The 19,271-nt window shown below is 34.7% G+C and overlaps 2 protein-coding genes across 2 annotated transcripts; one reads left to right on the forward strand and one right to left on the reverse strand.

Moving 5' to 3' along the window:
• Positions 1-1,154: 1,154 nt before the first annotated feature.
• LOC132316443 (uncharacterized) lies at positions 1,155-6,310 on the reverse strand. The gene is made up of 4 exons (XM_059814917.1): positions 6,048-6,310; positions 4,679-5,031; positions 3,249-3,291; positions 1,155-1,925 (listed from the first exon to the last, which is right to left on the reverse strand). Exons 1-4 carry the CDS (start codon positions 6,169-6,171, stop codon positions 1,471-1,473), a joined length of 975 nt encoding a protein of 324 aa, XP_059670900.1. The 5' UTR covers positions 6,172-6,310; the 3' UTR covers positions 1,155-1,470.
• A 10,448-nt stretch (positions 6,311-16,758) lies between these two features.
• On the forward strand, positions 16,759-19,197 carry LOC132316457 (uncharacterized). Its single transcript, XM_059814930.1, has 2 exons — positions 16,759-17,176; positions 18,865-19,197. The coding sequence occupies exons 1-2, from the start codon at positions 16,906-16,908 to the stop codon at positions 19,017-19,019; spliced, it is 426 nt and encodes a 141-aa protein (XP_059670913.1). The 5' UTR covers positions 16,759-16,905; the 3' UTR covers positions 19,020-19,197.
• The last annotated feature ends 74 nt before the right edge of the window (positions 19,198-19,271 follow it).

Below are 19,271 nucleotides of genomic sequence, written 5' to 3' on the forward strand. Positions count from 1 at the left end.
GAGGTTCTTGGTGGGGTTTTTTTTTTTTTTTTTTTTGGCTACTAAATCAATAGAGGATTCAGATAGTTGATGCATTCCTTATCATGAGAATTCAGATCGAGATAGTTGATGCAGTCCTTAGCATGAGAATTCTTGTAGTTCCATTGGTTGTGCCAGTTTTGCAGGTTAATTGCATTTGGGGAGAGGACAAGCAAAATGTACCCCCAATTGAATTTTCAGAATTGCATTCTATGTTACTTGTGATCATGTTCGCCTCATTCCATACATGACGTATCACCCGATTCGTAACTCTTTCTCAAGGGTATGAAAGAGTCTTATACCGTTGTACACCCCATGAACCGTTTGAATTGACCGATTTACACCGATATTCACTCAAATTCATTATACCGTAACCGCGAACCATGCTTTTGATAATTTTATGTCATGGGTGTGTTTTTATTTCTCTCATACGTATTTGAGTTACAAGAATTTTTAATTTTTTTAACAGAAAAAAATGGTAATCCAATCTGGGGGAACATTGGTATGCTAGAGAATTACTCTGAAGGATAAATATGCTAGCCTTTTGCGAATTCTTAGAGAATCTTCATCCGAAGGATCAATATGTTAGCCCTTTGCGAATTCTTAGAGAATCTTCCATCTTAGGGCACGTCTGGAGGATATTATGCTAGCCCTTTGCAATTTAGTTTCCCTTTTCCTGTGTGTGTGTTATAAATGGGGTGGGAGACCCTTTCCCGCCCCCAGCCCCCTGCGTGGGGTTTTATCCTTTACCGCATCCCAACCCTAACCCATTCCATTGGTAATGGAACAGGACCAACAGGAATGGGGTAAATTATATGGGTCAGATATAGAAGCAAACCAAGCAACTTTGTTAAATGTCACCCCCCAACCCCAACCCACCAAAATCCCACCCCCCCCCCCCCCCCCCCCCCCCCCCAAAAAAACTTTACTAAATGGTGCAGGAGAGCCTAAATTTGATTAAGCTCATCAGATTGCCATCATGCTTCATGACCCCAGTTCAACTAACCAATCTAAATAACCGCAGCACTGATCCTTCCTTAATGCAACACAGTAATAATAAGAGGGTAAGATTTTACCCAAGTCGTGCTACGTGCAAAGGTAGAGTGCTTTTAAAGGAACATTACATGGCATGGCACTTTTTAGGTTATAATTGATTTTATATAAAAGTTACCCCATTGGGTATTGGAAGGGGAAAAGAGCTGAGTTGCCCAAAAAAAGACACTTACATAAGCATACACAATACTCAAATTGCAGGATTCCTCCAAGAATGTACTGTGTAACCAAATTCAGCATTCGATATCCTCCGGCGCTTGAGGAGGTGGATTTCCAGGGTTTTGCAGCTTACTGCATTTTGCATCCTCTCCTGAAGGAGTAATAACTAATAACCACACTTTGTTTTTTGTAGTCAATTTTGAGGAATTCAATCTGAGGTGACCAATGTGACTTCGTCTCTTAGATAGAATTGACGGAATCACCATCACTGCTTTCACTGTCACTACTACTGCTCCCACTGCCACTCCCACTCCCACTGCCACTCCCACTCCCACTACTCTCACTCCCGCTGCTGCTCGAGCTTGAAGTTCGCCCATGTCTTCCCTCTGCATTTACCTGTGCTCTAAGGGCTTCTGCTGCATTACGGCCCTTATCCACTTCATCATCACTGACATCTACATCCGCAATCTCATCATCCGTATCATTTTGATGTGGCAAGTTAATATCAATATCAGTTTGGATCGCTTTTTCAGCAGCATTCCCTCTATCAGCTGCTCCACTGCCATCATCGTCGTCGTCATTAAGTATATCTAACTGTTCCTCCAGATCGTCATTCTTAAGGTCTGGTGACGTGGTTGATGGATTTGGATGAGCAGATGGATAATCAATAACCTTCTCATTCTTTGGTTTCGGATCTGGTGCATAGAGATAAAAGTGAAAAATTTTGACCAAGTAACACGAAGTTGCACACCAAAGTTCTTTTTTATTTTTGGGAGGGGGGGGTAAAAACTAGAATAAATATCTCACCATGAAGAACATATCTTGGCACGTTGTGAATGGAAAATAATTGCAGTGGAAAAGAAAATGAGTGATAAGAAAAAAATGCAATCAATAGAAATAAAATCATTCCATCATGTTTTGCAAAATATTTCAGATAATTCCATTTTATTTTTCATCACAAATAAAAATAGTCAAGAACCATTCCTTGTCACGACTCCAAATGATGTGTAGACAACAATGTTGATTAATTCATGATCAAGGGTCGTCCAAACTCTATTATAAAAAAGTAATAATAAAAAAAAAAAGAGGTTATCCAAACACAATTTTTTAAAACTGGATTCGCCTTTTAGCATGTAGAGGATCAATTTAATAATTCTTCATGATGAGTTCATTTTTGTGATAGATTTTACCTTCAAAGACATGTATCAAAACAAATCCTAAACAAATCCTTCCATTATAAAACAGAAACAGTGAATTCAGAGATGTGGTACATTTTTTTTTTTTTTTTGATAAGTAAGAGATGTGGTACATGTTATCGTAGTTAAAAAAAAATTGCTGGTAGTTTACTTACTAACTGTGCTTCATAATATGGAATTTCTAGAGAGAGAATAAACAACAGGAATTTTACCAATTGGTCCAGGACCTAGTAACCGATCATCAAATGGCTTACATTTTGTCAAAACATGCTCACTTCCATTTGGCCTTCTCATTTTTCATTTTACATTAAAATATAAGCACAAACACGCTTTAGAACAAAGAAGATGAAAAGTGGTTGACATGCCAAAGTAAATTGCAGGACACCACAAAGATTGAGTCCAGAGGAACTCACGCGAAGTTGGCCTGTAGAACTGTAAAATGTGGGGTGGAAATGGGGAAATTTTTTTTATCTCCTTTAACTAAATTTTGCTCTAGTGAGATTGTCAACTTTCCAGATTTACTCTGAGCTAAAAAGGCAAGAGCCAGAACCATAAAAACTGATCAATCAGGAACGCCAAAAGAGTAGCAAGCCAATAATTATTCTTTTTTGTTTACTAAGGCAATAATTAATTTATTTTGGTAGGGCCACTATAACTTTGTTTTATGTATTTAATAATATGTGCTTCTTGAATGTCAAATTATGAGCAGAGAGTAAAAATCATTTCGTTTCTAGAGTAACTCCAGCTTTAATGAACAATAAGAATAAACAAAAAGGCCCAGTGATAGTGTAGATTGTAACTATAACTGGTGTAACATCCTACCTGAGTTCTTGAAGTCACCAATTTCAATTCGTTCCACTTCGACCTGTATAAGTAAACAATAAAAAGAAGTTCAAATCTGCAGAATAATTTCAAATAAGGACTTTGTCTGCTAAGAGAACATTATGATAATACAAAATGAATGAATTGTATTTTATTATTAATTTTTTTAATTTCTTTGCAATTGCAAAGGGAAGGAAAAATAAATGAGCCACATAGTATTTCCGGCTAAATTTTTTCTTTTCAATCCAACAGTTGCCCCCTACATTGCACGGTCAGCCTCCCTTTACTGATAAAACCCCTACCGTGCTATCAGATGTGAATTAAGTACTATACTAATGAAAACAAAATAATACCCATAAGATAAATAGTAACCACAGAAAGCAATCATTATATGTCGAGAAGAAAAAACAATTCTACATAAAGCATCTTCAATGGGAAAATATTAGATGACATGTCAAGTTAGTAGAATCCCATGCATGAGTTTTGAATTAAACTAAAGGTATCAGCCATAAAATATGCAACAAGCACATACTTATAATCTTCTTATTTACTTATTTGTTTTTCATTTTTTGTTCTATAGATAAAAACATAAAAATAAAAATAAAAAATACTGGAAACCATGCAGGCAACTGCAGGACCACCCCGCAGGTGATGCTAGTCAGGTACTAAGTATGATTCTCACTGCATGACTCACTCTAGACAGAATATGCCGCATGGCCACTCAAGGCCATTGACACTTTTCCAGCGGCAATCATACAAAAAGTAGTGACGAAGTTCACCTAGTGTGTCAAAGGATGAACTCCCTGACAAATCTCCCAGTCCACATGTGACACTCTTGCAACCCCTAGGTCACAATGTGCCCTATTGGTCCAATTGTGATGTACCATTTATCCGATTACATTACATTGCAGTATTCGCCAGTCATGATGTGGTCTTCTATGGTGTACCATAAACCCAGCAGTTATGTTGTGATTCAAATATCAAGCAATGATCCCCAGCTGATAGATTGGAGGGATGGAAATTATAAAAAAGAAATCAAGGTGTGGTCTCAGGACCAAGTTGTGATACCAATGGTTGCAGTGTGGTCAAAGCAGTGTGCTACAATCCTTCTTGGGATACTTGGGTAACCTGGCTTGGTTCTTAAGTCGGGGACAAGAAGAGGTGTGAAATAATTGTGAAGTAAATTAAGGCAAGAAGAATGACCCACATGTTTTGTTCAAGCCTAAAAAAAAATTTTTTAAAAAAAAGCAAAATGTGTTGAGCAGTATGATTCAACATTTCACTACTGTAATGACATAGTTAAATAAAATGATATTTTTAATAAATATTTGAATTAATTAAACTAACTAGATTTTCTTAAGCATGTTTGTCACAACAGATCAATAAATTTCAAAACCAAGTGCAAAGCACTTGTCCAGATGATAACCCACCGGCATTGAATGAAGCACACTTTTACTCAAAGGCTGAAATTTAGCTGCTTTCGCAACTGGCGGTGAACCAGATTCTGCAGCTGGTTCAACTGAAGTAGCCACTGCTGCAGACTCACCAGGTAGCCGAACATGCCTCAACCGCTTCACCGCCCTGTGCAACCTTTCTAACCGAAAGGTCTCTCCATCAAAGAACAAAACTGCATCATTTTCCTTGTAGTCCTCACTGCTACCATCAAAGGTCACTTTGGGCTTTCCATGTTGGTTGTTGTGGAACTCTACAGTAACCCTATTTCCCTTATTCTTGTGTAATGATCCCGGTTGGTTCTTATCAATTGAGGCTGGTTTAAATTCATCTGAAATGTATTTGAATAACAGTTATCATACTACAAAATAATGTAATGGAAATGGTACTCTCTCCGGAAACGGAGAGTCAAACAAGGCTTCCAATTTAAAGCATTCAAGCAGGGCCTACTTGGGCCCCACTGAAGTGCAACCAAGGGGGAGCCTTGTTCAGCTTCCCATTTCGGTACCCTTTATTTGAAGAGAGTATCATCACTCTAATGTAATTCCCTCATTAATAGTTCAGTTGCCAATAAATGTCAACATAATAAAAGAACCTGGTAAATTCAAACCTCGTATATTCCATTGCTTTGGGTCTCAAATAATTTTATAAAACTAGAATAAATTCAATGCGATTGTACGACTATTTGGAGGATCCAACTCTTCACACTGAAAATATTAAGCCTTCAAAATTGTTTTTCCTTACTTCTTCCCCAGCTTTATCATCAACCAAACAGGGGTAAAAAATAGTCTATTATTACAAATATCATGCATGGTTGCAGAAAAATAGAAGAGGCATAAATACTAAAACCAAATCTTAGATGTTCCCTCAATTTGGATAAAAGCCAAATCTTATATAAATATAAGGTATTCCATTCAATTGCACTTAACACAAAACTACTTAGATTACTTGAGATGGGTATCCATCTCAACAGACAAAAAATTAAAAGAAATTTTTTTATATTCAATTCATCAGGCAATTAAACGGAAGGAAAGGTTAGATAGTTGATTGATGATTTCAAGTTCAAATCTGTTTTTCATATAGATAGCCATCGGGGTATATTTTCCCTTTACACTCGTATCACCGTCATACTAACGAAAAAACCAACAAAAATAAATACTGATAAACGCTTAAATAATATAGAAAGGCTAAATTATAAGGAAAAGCAAAAAAATTAAACCTAAGAAAACAGAAAATAAAAATAAAAAATAAAATGGGAACAAAATTATTGAAGTTTGTGTGCGTAATCGTGTACATATTTTCATATACACATATATTAAGAAATACGAAGTGGTTTGATGGACTTACAACGTAAAGTGCAGAACTTGGAAGAGGGATGATGTTCTTTGAAGGAGGAACCTAGGGTTAGGTTATACCATCGATCGGGCTGAGGAGCTGTATTGGGTTCTCCTTTGTTGTTGATGTTTGCCATTTTTCAGTTGAATATGGTGATGGAGATTCGATAGATGGAACCCTAGATTTCTAGGGCTTTGAAAGGAATGATTTGCAGAAGTAAAAACCAGATACAAGATTGCGAAGGAAGGTGGAGGGAGGGTATTTTCGTCTTTTCAGCGCAATCGAATTCGCTGCACTAACGTGAGCCGCGTTTCATTAGCGTGCGCTATGAACTGCTGTTTGGTTACAGGTCTATGCTATTACTGAGCAAATTAAAATCAATTAGCGTCCGTTTAGTTTCACGAAAATTTACCATGTAAAATAAATAAATAAATTATAAAATGAAAGTACACAAAATAAATTTTCATTAACAGTCCGTTTGTTTCGAAGTAAAATATATATATTTGTAAATATTTTCCTTTTTCAAGTGAGATATTCTTTTATTTTTATTTTTTCGATATTTGTTAAAAGTGTACGTCAAGATTGAGGTCGAGGTTGAGTTCATCGAGCGAGGCAAATAAAATAATTTGTCAAAAATTAATGAATAAGTTATTTTTGTTAAATTTTAATATTTTTTTAAGACAACCAAGCACCAAAAAATAAAAAAATATTTTCTAAAAAATATTTTACATCTAAACAAACGAAACCTAAATCAAGAAAATTTAGAGTTCCTCTCTTATCTATCTCCATATTATTCATCAGTGTTAAAAATAATTAATAAAAAAATAAACTCATAGGAACTAGGTAGTGAGTGTAATATACCCTCAATAAATTACTTAATTAGAAAGTGGTGCTATTAATTTGTATTTTATTATTTTTTATTGCGCGAAGGTATTAATTTGTAGGGTTAAGTGCAAAAAATCCCCCTCTACTATCAATATAGTGCATATCAGTCTCTGTGTGGTAAAAAAAAACCCCTATACTATCAATTTGGTGCGAATAGGTTCCTGAGTGGTGTAAAATGATGATAATACCCTCACTTCAGTTGAATAAATTAATGATTATAAATACAGGTCATGTAAAATGACCATTTTATCCAAATTTGTATAAAATGGGGTTTGTTTGGCAGAAGGATAAAATAAATCTCAAATTGTATAAAATATGGATAACTTAAACCTGAATATAATTAAATCTAAAACTAAACATGCCCTTTCATATTTTAAAATATAAATAAATTTATCATATATATATATATACACACACACACACCATATATCATTAGGGCAAATCTGTTTTAGGACAAATCATTTCAGCCTCCGCCTCCATTTCTATCGCTATTCTCGTTCTCAACTCTGAACTTGCCCCCCCCCCCCCCCTCTCTCTCTCTCTCTGTGCAACTGCAAACTACAAGAATCAGAAGTTCAAAACCCATATATTTTAGTTTATATATCTGTTGCAAGAATCAAAAATTCAAAACCCATATCGGCATATCATTTCATATTGTTCAAAAAATCAAAACCCATATCTTTCTATTTCCATCGCCCACTGTTCCAGTTCGGGTTCACCATTCGCCGTTCGCAAGCTTCAGCCCCTGTTCCAGTTCGGGTTCGCCATTTTTTTTTTTTTTTTTTTTTTTTTACTAGTTCTTTTCTTCTCTCTCTTTCTCTGTGCACTATATTTTTAATTAACTGGGTGTATGCATAATGGAATTTTGGAAATCTGATCCAATTAACCTTTGTAAAGACATATTACAAACACAAATTGAGGAATAAATAAATTAAATTAAATAACAAAAATGAAAACCACTAAGTTGCCTAATTCTGTATGCTTCTTGGCAAGCTGGTCATTTTGACGGAATCGAGGCAGATGAAGCTTTCAAGTTCATGGTCTTGATAGTGAAGGGTTACTACACTCCTAGAAAACCCCAAATGGGGAAGGAATAAGAAAAAAGGGCAAGAGCTTTTCTTTGAAAATCTCATATCTCAGAATTGCATATGTAAAGAAATCTCTACATAGAATTGAAACAGACATGGAGAGAGAGAGAGAGAAAGAAAGAGATGAACTGGCTTTAGGGGTGGGGGTCCTTAAATGCACAATTGGTGAGGGGCAAAATGGGAAACAAAAGGGTAAAATGAGGTTTTCAGTTTTACTTTTTGTAAAAAGTGGTCAATGGGACTAGTTATGCACCTTTTTTGAATTTTGTGAACTTGCATGCACATTTTCAAAAAGTAAAGATTAATTTTACATAAAATTTATATATCAGGGGGTTTTTTTGCACTTAACACTAATTTGTATTCTTATTATCTTGCTAAGGCCACTCTTTTTGTTGAACTGAAAACCAAAACCAAACCCTGTATAATGCCAACCCAAATATTTACAAAATCACTTACATATTTTCGAATAATATTAATAGAAAGTCTAAAAGTCAACACATCTGAGTAATACTTATCCAACTTTAAATATTATTTTTTAGAGTAATAATACTCACACCGAACACTTACAGTGAATGGCCTAATCTAATAGTTTTTAATTGGTTACTAAATACAAATAAGTGGGGGCTCCTGTAACGACCCGAACCTGGAGGTCTGAACCGTTAGCCGGGTCCTAACTCGAACCCGAGGTTAACTATGTCAAATTCTTCATGGCATGCATCTAAACATCATCCTTAGGACTATCACTCTGCATCCACAATAGTTCAAATGAATTTCCAGTAGCCCGGAGTAAAAAAAAAAAAAAAAACAGGAGAGGAAGAACATTTGGCCCAAACAGAAGCACTCGGTCAACCGAAGTAGAGCTTTGGTCGGCCGAAGCAGATCCTCCAGAATCGGTCGACCGAAATAACCCTTCGGTCGACCGAAAGGTGAGATCCCGAGAGTTGAAAAAGGTTCAGTCGACCGAACCCCATTTCGGTCGATCGAAATGGGAGATACTGAGAATGTGCCATTGGTTCGGTCAACCGATACACCATTTCGGTCGACTGAAATGGCTTCCTCGAGCCTTGGAGCTGAACTAAGGTGCTGCGCTTTGAAGGAGGAAGGAAACTGGAATGGGGACCCTGCAATTACTCTAAACTTGTTCTATGCAATAAAAAATGTGCTACTTAATGGTCATAGGCTAGATTACCAACACCTGATCATATAAAACATCATTGGAATTAATTACATGAGTTTCAAACTTAAACTTTACGTCATGAACAATTTATATCAAAATGAGTTTACAATATCGAGTTTCATTATTAATTACAAATCAAATGAACTTAATACACTTTATGGCAAGAGCTTTACAAAACGAATTCAGGTTCTACAAAATATCTCCAAAATTGTCCATTCAAGTTCCCTCAAGACTGTGGTGGATTTTCATCTGTTAATTCCTTGTTATGACCTGAAAAATGTTAAGTATGTAGGGTGAGCAATTTGCTCAGCAGGTGGCACTTAAGACATCTCTCTTGTGTCCCCGTGAATCCAAACAATGAATAGGACAATGGGAAGCGGGACCATACCGTGTCGAGAAAATACAACATCATATCCAATCTTAACATAAACAATACAGTGCAATGTAATGCAATGCATGCCAATGTCGCTCCCCATTTTCAACATTCAAATCTATCACTTTTCAAACCGTTAGTGTAACCCCTTTCGGTACCCCCTCAGCGCCGAGAGAAGGATTGGCTACTGTCCCTGACCGTTGGTACCTCCGCAGCGTCATTATGGGGCCCAGATAGCTCAACCACGCTAGAGCAGTTTTCCTAATTCCCTCTAGGTTACATTAACCTACCGGCCCTTTGGTGACTCCGCGGCGATCGGGTTTTCATAAAACCATTTCATCAAAACACTTTCCCGAAATTTCCCATTTTCATTTCAAAACAATTTCTCTCATTTCTTGCCCAATGCCAATGCATAGAAGTATCAATGCTATATACATATATTTATCATCCCACAACTAGTGCAATTTTAATCAACAAGGCATGGTTTACAAGAATTACTAAAAAGATCATAACATGTTTTTATACAACAAAGATCTAGCATGATAAACACTTAAAACACAACACTTAAGCATGCTCTTCATATAGGTCATTCAATATACACGATCACCATTAACATATATACACAACAACCAATAATTTGCTAAATTCTATATAAATTAATCATGCTAGCAGTAATTCAAAAGGAGATAACTCACTAAAGCACAAGAACTTCATGAATTAAGAACCTGTGATACCCCTCGGATCCGAGACACGGGTTGATCAGGCCCAGGCCCAAACCCGAGGGAGTATCAAACAATTAATAATTTTATAGCGAACACAGAATACAAAATGAATTAAGAAATGAGAGTTTAAAGCTGAAAAGAAACTAAAAGATAATCCTTAAATAATTAAATACTTAAATTTGATAAACCAAATATCCATAATTTGAACAACTTGGGAATCCATCTCTAGTGGACCCCTAATAAAAGTCTCACACTAAATGAAAGTAAAATAAAAGATAAACCCAAATCCAAGATCTGGAAAGAAACCCTACATCCTCGGTAGAATGGAAGATCGTCTCTGCTCAGCACGAACAAGCTCAAGCCTGGAACTGACGTACACCTGAAAAATAGGAGTGGGTCAGGCCCACGAACAAGTTCTAACCTACTACAATCCAAGCAGAGACTCGATACGCATGTACATACTAAATAGTTCAACAATAACTAATAATCCGTACATAAATATATCCACACTACTGGACTCTCGCTAGGCCATGAAGGGGGTCTCAACCTGGATAGAAGGCATCACACAATATGCACCTGAGTGGGTATGAGTACCTAAACCTAAACAGGGTATACCTCAACCTTCACAGTCAGCTACACATCCAACTGCATATACGCACCCTAACCGTCGACACTGAGACTCAAGCTCATGACACGGTAACATAAAAATATATCTAAACTCCGTTTCTATCCATCCACCAGAAATCCAGTAAGTCACTCGGCGTAGTCAACCGTACCGACTTATATATATAAGGAGGATTGTAGTTTATAACCCGTGCCCTTACTCCAAAATAGGTAGGACTTAGCAATTTGAGCTAATCCAAACCCAGTATGTCACCGTCCCATACCGGTACATACAATCCAATCCGTCCAATAGTTGATAAAGCATCGATAATTATAACAGCAATATCAACAATTCCATACTAAACATAAGAGAATGCATTAGCAACCATTCTTAAAAATACCAATAATTGATTCATATTGAAAATATAAATATCAATGTCAACTACTCCTTACTATGCATATTGACATAGATAACCAACCTGCATATTTACATTCACAGTTGACAAAATAATGACCATATAAATGTCAATACCAATAGTTCCAAACTAAACATGTTAGAACAGATTAACAAACATGCTTAAGTAAGCCAATTCAGAATCCATAATTTGATCATACAGGGCTTTATTTAAAATGATGACCTATTCCCAGTTTCCATAGAATTAACAGAGCCTAAATAGATATTTTCCCACTCACATCTATAGCATGCAGAATAAATAGAAGTAATCTATTATACTTATAGTTTCCTATCCAACAACTTGCTGCACTAACCGTTAAATTTACTCATCAACTAATTTTCAGTGAAATATAAATTTTTAGCATAGTTTCTATTTCCATGAACATATAATTCGAGTGGACAAGCTCTCACAGAAAATTTCTAATATAATTAAGAAATTAGAAACTCCAAATCTACACAGTCTACAAGACCTTCGTAATTAACTCCATGTAATCCTAATGATTGTATCAAATTTTATGTTAATCTGGTCTTTGCATATTTATGTTTACCCTAGATCACTCCTAAATCACCCATTACAGTATTCATTCACCAATAAACACATTAAAACAATCACTAGGAAGCCTAATCACTGAAAAAAAATTTGGAAAAACAACCCACAGAATCAAAACTCACGCATAAACAACCTGGAGCCGGCTCCAGAATATTGGAGCCGCCTCCAATGGCCCTGGAGCCGGCTCCTAGACCATTGGAGCCGCCTCCAGTCCAAGGGGAGCCGGCTCCAATCCAATAGGAGCCGGCTCTCCCCCTCCTCTTCTTCGTGTTCTCCTCTCCGGTCGCCGTTTACGCCTCCGACACTTCACAGTAGAGGTTTACAGAGAGTTTCACTTAATCCTAGAAGATTCCAGTCCTTAACCCAGTCCTTATTATGCTACTAATATGGATTAAACCATAAATTAAATAAGACAGTTCAAAGTTAAACAGGTTACAAGCTTCAAACCAAATTCAGTTTCAGTTACACTCTAAGCATGAAACAGACAACGTCTTTTTTTTTTTTTTTTTTTTAAACATGTAATTCATCCTGGAACCATTGAGTATGCAAAGAACACGAGTATAAGGGAGAGAGTAAGGTTAGAACTTGTCTTTTGAGATTTTTGTTAAAATCTCTACGTTGTCTTCTACAATCTCCGGCGACTCCTACTGCAACTTCCTCTGTTCCTCGTTTCTAATTCCACAGACGTGTTTTGGTTGTATTATTTTGTTCCCTAAGCAGACTTATCGTATATATTTATAGGCAACCAAAACCCTAAGTCCAATTATACCTAAAGTCTGAAACGCGGCCCATAAACACAACCTATTTTTTTTTTTTACCCTGTCGGCTCATTAAATTAAACCTAAACAGAACTGAAACCCTAACCAAACTTTTATACCTAGGCACAAATTAAAACATGTAATTACTAATTCAACAATAAAAATTCCAAGTTAACTACTAATTTAATTAAAGAAACAAATAAAAATTCCAAGTTAACCGTAAAACAGAAAAACAATTTACAGAAAAATAAAGCCAAATAAATAATTAAAACAATTAACTTAAATAATCACAATTACTGTAAATAATTCAAATAATTAATTAACCCAAAGAAAACAAATAAACTAATTTACAGAAAAATAAAGCCAAATAAATAATTAAAACAATTAACTTAAATAATCACAATTACTGTAAATAATTCAAATAATTAATTAACCCAAAGAAAACAAATAAACTAATTTACAGAAAAATAAAGCCAAATAAATAATTAAAACAATGAATTCAAATAACACAAATAAGTCAACTAAATCAAATCATTAAAAAGTCAATTAAAACACAATTCAAAACAATTAATGAACCAAAAATAATTAATGAACAGAAAACAATTAAACAAATTACCGAGTTAAAAATTAGGGGTATTACAGAACCCCTACCTTGATTTGGTGCAAAACCCTCAAATGGGTTAAGAATTTTGAATTCCCTATGGAGGCCCAAAGCTGGAATTGTTGGTATGGATTTGAAGATCTCATCGTGTGCTTCGATTTGCCGCAAACGGCTTCTAAAAACTCTTAGTATTGAGAGAGAAATCTTGACTCAAAGTTTGGTGCAAAAATGAAAAAGAAAATGAGATGAACAAGAGAGGGAGAGAAGGATTTACGGGAGAGAGATAGACAAGAGACCAAATGTGGTCTCCAGACCACAATTATGGTGGTGGTGGGTCCCACCACTTACATTTAACTTTTCCCTTTTTCTTTTCTTTTTAATTCCCACCACATACACATATAATGTATATTTAATTATGCAACCATATAAAACACAACATCATAAAAATTTATGATGCAAATGGATCCAACTAAAATACCCGCACGCAACAATACCGGTAGCGGGCTCCACACGGGACCGTCTGGCCCGAAAAATGGTAAAAAGTGAAAATGATCAATCTTGTATTTCCAAGAGTCCTTGACTCAATGGAATGCCCCAACCAACCATCCGACATACCCGGTACACTCTACAGTGTCCGGTACGCAAAACGTGAAATGACAAGAATACCCTTGCATCTACGAAAAATTCCAGAAATTGGAAAAAAATGGCGAAAATTGAAAACATCACAGCTCCACTTCTTTATTTGTTGCATAATTAACCAATTAAAAGAATAAGTTTAGTAATTCACTGCAACTATTCAAGAATCATTTTTTATTAATTTTTTATGTATCAATTTCAACGCATTATTTTTGGATAATGTCTTCTAAACTATTAGACTTAAATGGGATTATACTAACCAATTAAAAATTATTCGGCTAAGTAATTCACTGCAAGTGTTCGGTGTGAATATCACTGTTCTAAATTAATTATGCGTATGATCATAACATCAAAATTTAAAAATATTATAATAATTCAACAAAACAAGAAAACACAAAATAAAAAATATTATTATAATATTAACATTTTATGCTCCTAATATGTCTTCAACGAATAAAATTATTTCTATTACATATTTTATTTTGTAAATAAAAATGTTTAATAATAAAAAAATTATATTAATCTATGTACGAAGTATAATCATTAAGGGACGAAGACACCCTTTGACAATTAAATTGAGAAAGTAATGCTCTCTAACATCTTAAAAACAATTTCCAATAACATTTTCATTCCTTCTCCATAATAACGTTAAAATATTAATAACTCTTTTTGTTTGTTGATGGCACTATAAAAATATATTATATTTAAAAGAGCACTATTCTAGATGAAAAAAAATATATCAACATTTATTTAGAAAAAGATTGAATTGCTTTAAAATAAAATACATTAATTGCCTTATTAGTAATTTCATAAAAGTAAAATGGTACCTATTTTGTTTTTTCAACAAATATATTGACGTGTCAACTCTAAATTGAGAGTGTTGCCACAGTAGCAATTTATTCCGACTAAATTGCCCTTGTTGTTTACGTTTGAGGCAGTCGGCTTAAGAAATAGTGATATACTCACGGTTGAGGTGGTATGAGATTAAGGGTGACAATTCGTGTTAGTGGGTCGTGCTCATGTCGTGTCGATGTAAGAATATTATACTAAATAGGTAAATTCAGACCCAACCCATTTAATAATCGTGTCAAGAATTTTCAACACTGACCCAACCTGCTTATTAAACAGGTAAACGTGTTAACCTATTTAATGACCTGTTTATCAAAACGAGACATTTAATATTTAATCAAAAACTAAATAATAATTAAAAAAAAATTGTCATAATTAACCCAAATATTCAAATTAAAAAGAAAATCATAAAGTATAGACAATGTTTGTGTTGAAATTACTTAACTATCCATAATAATTGAGTTTAAACATGTAATATATTACATAAGCCATATTTAAGATTATAACATGTTGAGTTAAATGGGTCATAAACGTGTTGCACGGGTTGAACCCCTTAATCCTAACCCGACACGGTTAAGTAAACGGGTTAATCGTATCGACCCTTTATGACCCAAACCCGTTTATGTCAATCTCAAACCCGTTTAACTCGTATTGTGTTATTGAGCTGTGTCGTAATTTGCACCCCTATATGTGATCAAGAAATACTTTTCATATTTCGTTGTTGGATTCAAAAGTTTCACTTCACATTCAAAATCGATATGAAATAAATCTCTAATATTTAGTTGGTAGAGTGCCGAGCTCTCCAAGCTTGTGTGACCATTTTCAAGAAATTTATAAAATTATCGATTAGTTTTTATAATCACTATTTATTAGAGAGATACTAAAAAGAGACTATAATAATAATAATAATATAATACCCAAAAATTAGTACGGAGTAGTTGATTAGAAAGTAGGTGCTATAATTTGTATCCTTGGAGCATCTCCAATGGGGTTGCTATATTGGCTGCCAATTCAAAATATAATAGGTGGATCAAAATTGAACTCTCCAATGAGCTGTTATATTGGCTGCCAAAATTTACCTTTATTATTTTTTTTGTCAAATCTTGCAAAACAAATAGCAATAGCCATTTCTATATTTTGCGCCAAATCTAACAGAAATATATGGGTTTTGAACTTTTGATTACAAAACAAGAATTACAGACCTTGATATATATATATATATATATATATATATACACACACACACACAAAATCAAGAATTACAAACCTTGATTAGTTGATTTAGAGAAAAAAAATTAAAACAAAACCCATACATACAAGTTAGCAGTTGCAAAGAGAGAGAGGGGGGCAAGTTTGAGGTTGAGAGACAGCGGCTGAAGCTTGCAAATGGCGAACCCGAACTGGAACAGCGGGCGATGGAAATTGGAAGATATGGGTTTTGATTTTTTGAACAATCTGAAATGATATGCCGATATGGGTTTTGATATAGGTAATAGGTTTTGAACTTTGTATTCTTGTTGACAGATAGATAAAGTGAAATATATGTGTTTTGAACTTCTAATTCTTGTAGATTTTGTAGTTTGCAGTTAGAGAGAGAGAGAGAGAGAGCGAAGGGGGAGGGGGGGTCTCTGAGTTGAGAATGATAATAGAGATGGGGCGATTAGGCTGAAATGATTTGTCCTAAAAATATATATATTTTTAATAATAATATAATCAAATATATATATATATAATATAAATTTTTGAAAAAAAAATTATATAAAAAAATTAATTAACAAATAGTGGTAAAATGATAATATATATATTTTTTTGATTAGATATTTTAAATTTTTGCTTCTTTTTTTAATGAAGTTTAATTTTAGTTTATTTTTAATGTTTATAACTTGACTTGGAATGTGTCTAACATCTATTAATATTATTAAAGCAAATAAGAATAATAGGAATGGTAATTAAAAAAGAATAATGATTGTGTAAAAAAAAAATTGCATTTTGCGTAGAATCAACCATTAAAACATAAATGATAAAATGTAGCATTTTACGCAGTAAGACCCGTCCAGATTTAGCATTGGCGATGGTCACTACCGGTTGAGTTTGCCGAATGAGCCACACTTGCGTTGGCCTTCTCATCCACCCGTCCACACCCTCCGTTGCACTGAAAACCAAAACCCCAGAAAATGGCAACCCAAATATATACAAATTCGTCATTACCAGTTATATCTGCTTCCTCTCTCAGTCATCAGAATCCATCAAACGCTCTTCAAATTCATCAATTCTTTCGAGCAACGCCTAGTTGTGATTTCGTAAGAACAGGTTCCGTAAAATTCTCAATTCGATGCTCAGCAAAGCCAATCCAAACCCTCAGAACATGCAAGAACTGTAAAACCCAATTCGATCCTTCACTCAATCATCCTAGGGCTTGCCGTTACCACACTGCTCATTTCGGAGGTACCCTGCAAATCCTGACTTGATTCCTATTAAATTATGCATATTTACATTCACACACACACAATTATGTATATATTTATATGTAAGTATGTATTTATATATGTGTGTGTCACAGTATGTGTAAATGCTCAACTGTGGGAGCTTTAGTGGAGCCCTTCACTATGAACATGAGAATCATATCAAATAATTTTAAAGAGGTCTTAACATATGTTAATTTTTCTTGTTACTTTCATTTGAAGATTGTTAGTTTAATACTTACACTGTGTAGCAAATAAGAGAGCAGTAGACTTAGATTAAGGAGAAAATAAGAGAGAGTAGACTGGGATTGTTTGGGCACATACACCGGAGACTTATGGGATGCACCAGTAAGAAGAAGAGGAAGTTTTGTTAGAAATGACTTAAAAATGTTAAACATAATAGGTGATATGGTGGTTGTAGATAGGAATGGAGACAGAGAATTCATGTGGCCAACCCATTCAATAGGGCTAGAACATGTAGCGATAAATTCAAGTGCAGATGAACCTTTTATATGTATGTTATAATTGGATTTGCTAATTGGGATCTTTTGTTAAGTGATAGCTCTCATTGAGAGCTATCACTTAACAAAAGCTTGTAGTGATGTACTTGTTTGAAACTTAACATCCACTGCAACAAAGTGTGCCAAAGTTCTCGTTAGCTTATTCACTTCTTGTTCAGAGTGTGCCAAAGTTCTCGTTAGCTTATTCACTTCTTCTTCAGAGTGTGCCAAAGTTCTCATTACTGCCATTTTTGTTGATTTCCATGTGATTGTTGCCACGAGTAACACGAAACGGGGAAGTGGGAATTTTTTTACTCTTGTCTGATACAAGCAAAATATAAGGCCATGTGCTCTGTCATTAGTATGCATTAACAGATCTAAAATTTTGAGTTGATTATCACTCATATATATATATTATCTCTCTTTGCGAATTCATCGAAGTATTCCATGCTGTCACTTTTCTTAATAAATTTGATTACGTTTTAGCTGTGGGAAACAAAGAAAAGGAGAACTGTAATTTTTTCCTGATTTTGTAATGCTAGAGCAGTGCATGTGATTGCAATACTAACATAATTTGAACAGTTTTATTCACAGAACTGAGACGAGAGAGAATGTTATGATCATGCACAAATTTGTACCATTGTAATTCTTATTTACGACCTATAGGAGTAATATGAATTTATTTTTCATCTCACTTATAGAAAAGTAAGAGGGATATCAGAAGAAAATTCAAATTTCTTCTTCTTTCATCAAGTCTATATTATCATCAGCTCTAATTGTTTGTTGAAACCTATAAATATATATATGTTAGTCATAACCATTAAAATGTTTATATGTTCAACGAAGAAGCTATGTTGAGATTGGTAACTATTGCCACTATAAATTACTTATTGCTAATCAACCAAACATTTCTCTCTCTCTGAGCACGGCAACCCCTAATATGCTGGCATAAAATGCGCAATGGTCTTTTGGTACCATATACTTTTGCAAACAATAAAATTATCCACTTATTGTAGGAAATATATGCCAAGTTTTGAAGATTCAATTTCCTTTCCGTTGTGAAATATATTATGATGTCGATTTGTTCAATATGCTTTCTGTTGCCTGACTTCTTAAGATCAAATTGGTTTCGTAATGATGCTAACCTCTTTTCTACCCTTCACCCTCTCAGGAGAAACAAAGAGGAAATTTGAGAGCGTATATACCGGAGGCACCTTGGATACCCCTGGATCTGGTAAAGTTCTTCAATACTGGCATTGCTGTGGGTCTGAAGATCCCTTTGACCCTGGATGCACTGCTGCTCCTCACTCTTCCTACGACGACTAATGCAGTTCCTCTTTTACCCTCAATCAATTCAAGATTCACATCGTTCATCCAAAACTCTTGTCTACTTCCTACCAGAATCTGGACTTCTAATTGTATCTTTGATGTTTATTTTCCCTCCTGTATTCTTGTAAACTATAACATGATATAAAATTCCACTTCATTTTTTCCCTTTATATAACCGAAACTTTTCCTTTTGGGAAGTATAAAGTTTTCATTAGAACTGCAAGTACTTGTTTTGTTCAATTTTTACTA

The sequence above is a fragment of the Cornus florida genome, unplaced genomic scaffold (genome assembly GCF_030987335.1).
Source record: "Cornus florida cultivar Cherokee Brave unplaced genomic scaffold, ASM3098733v1 CherokeeBrave_3.0.0_Hap2_Chr07, whole genome shotgun sequence".
Classification (NCBI taxonomy): Eukaryota; Viridiplantae; Streptophyta; class Magnoliopsida; order Cornales; family Cornaceae; genus Cornus; species Cornus florida.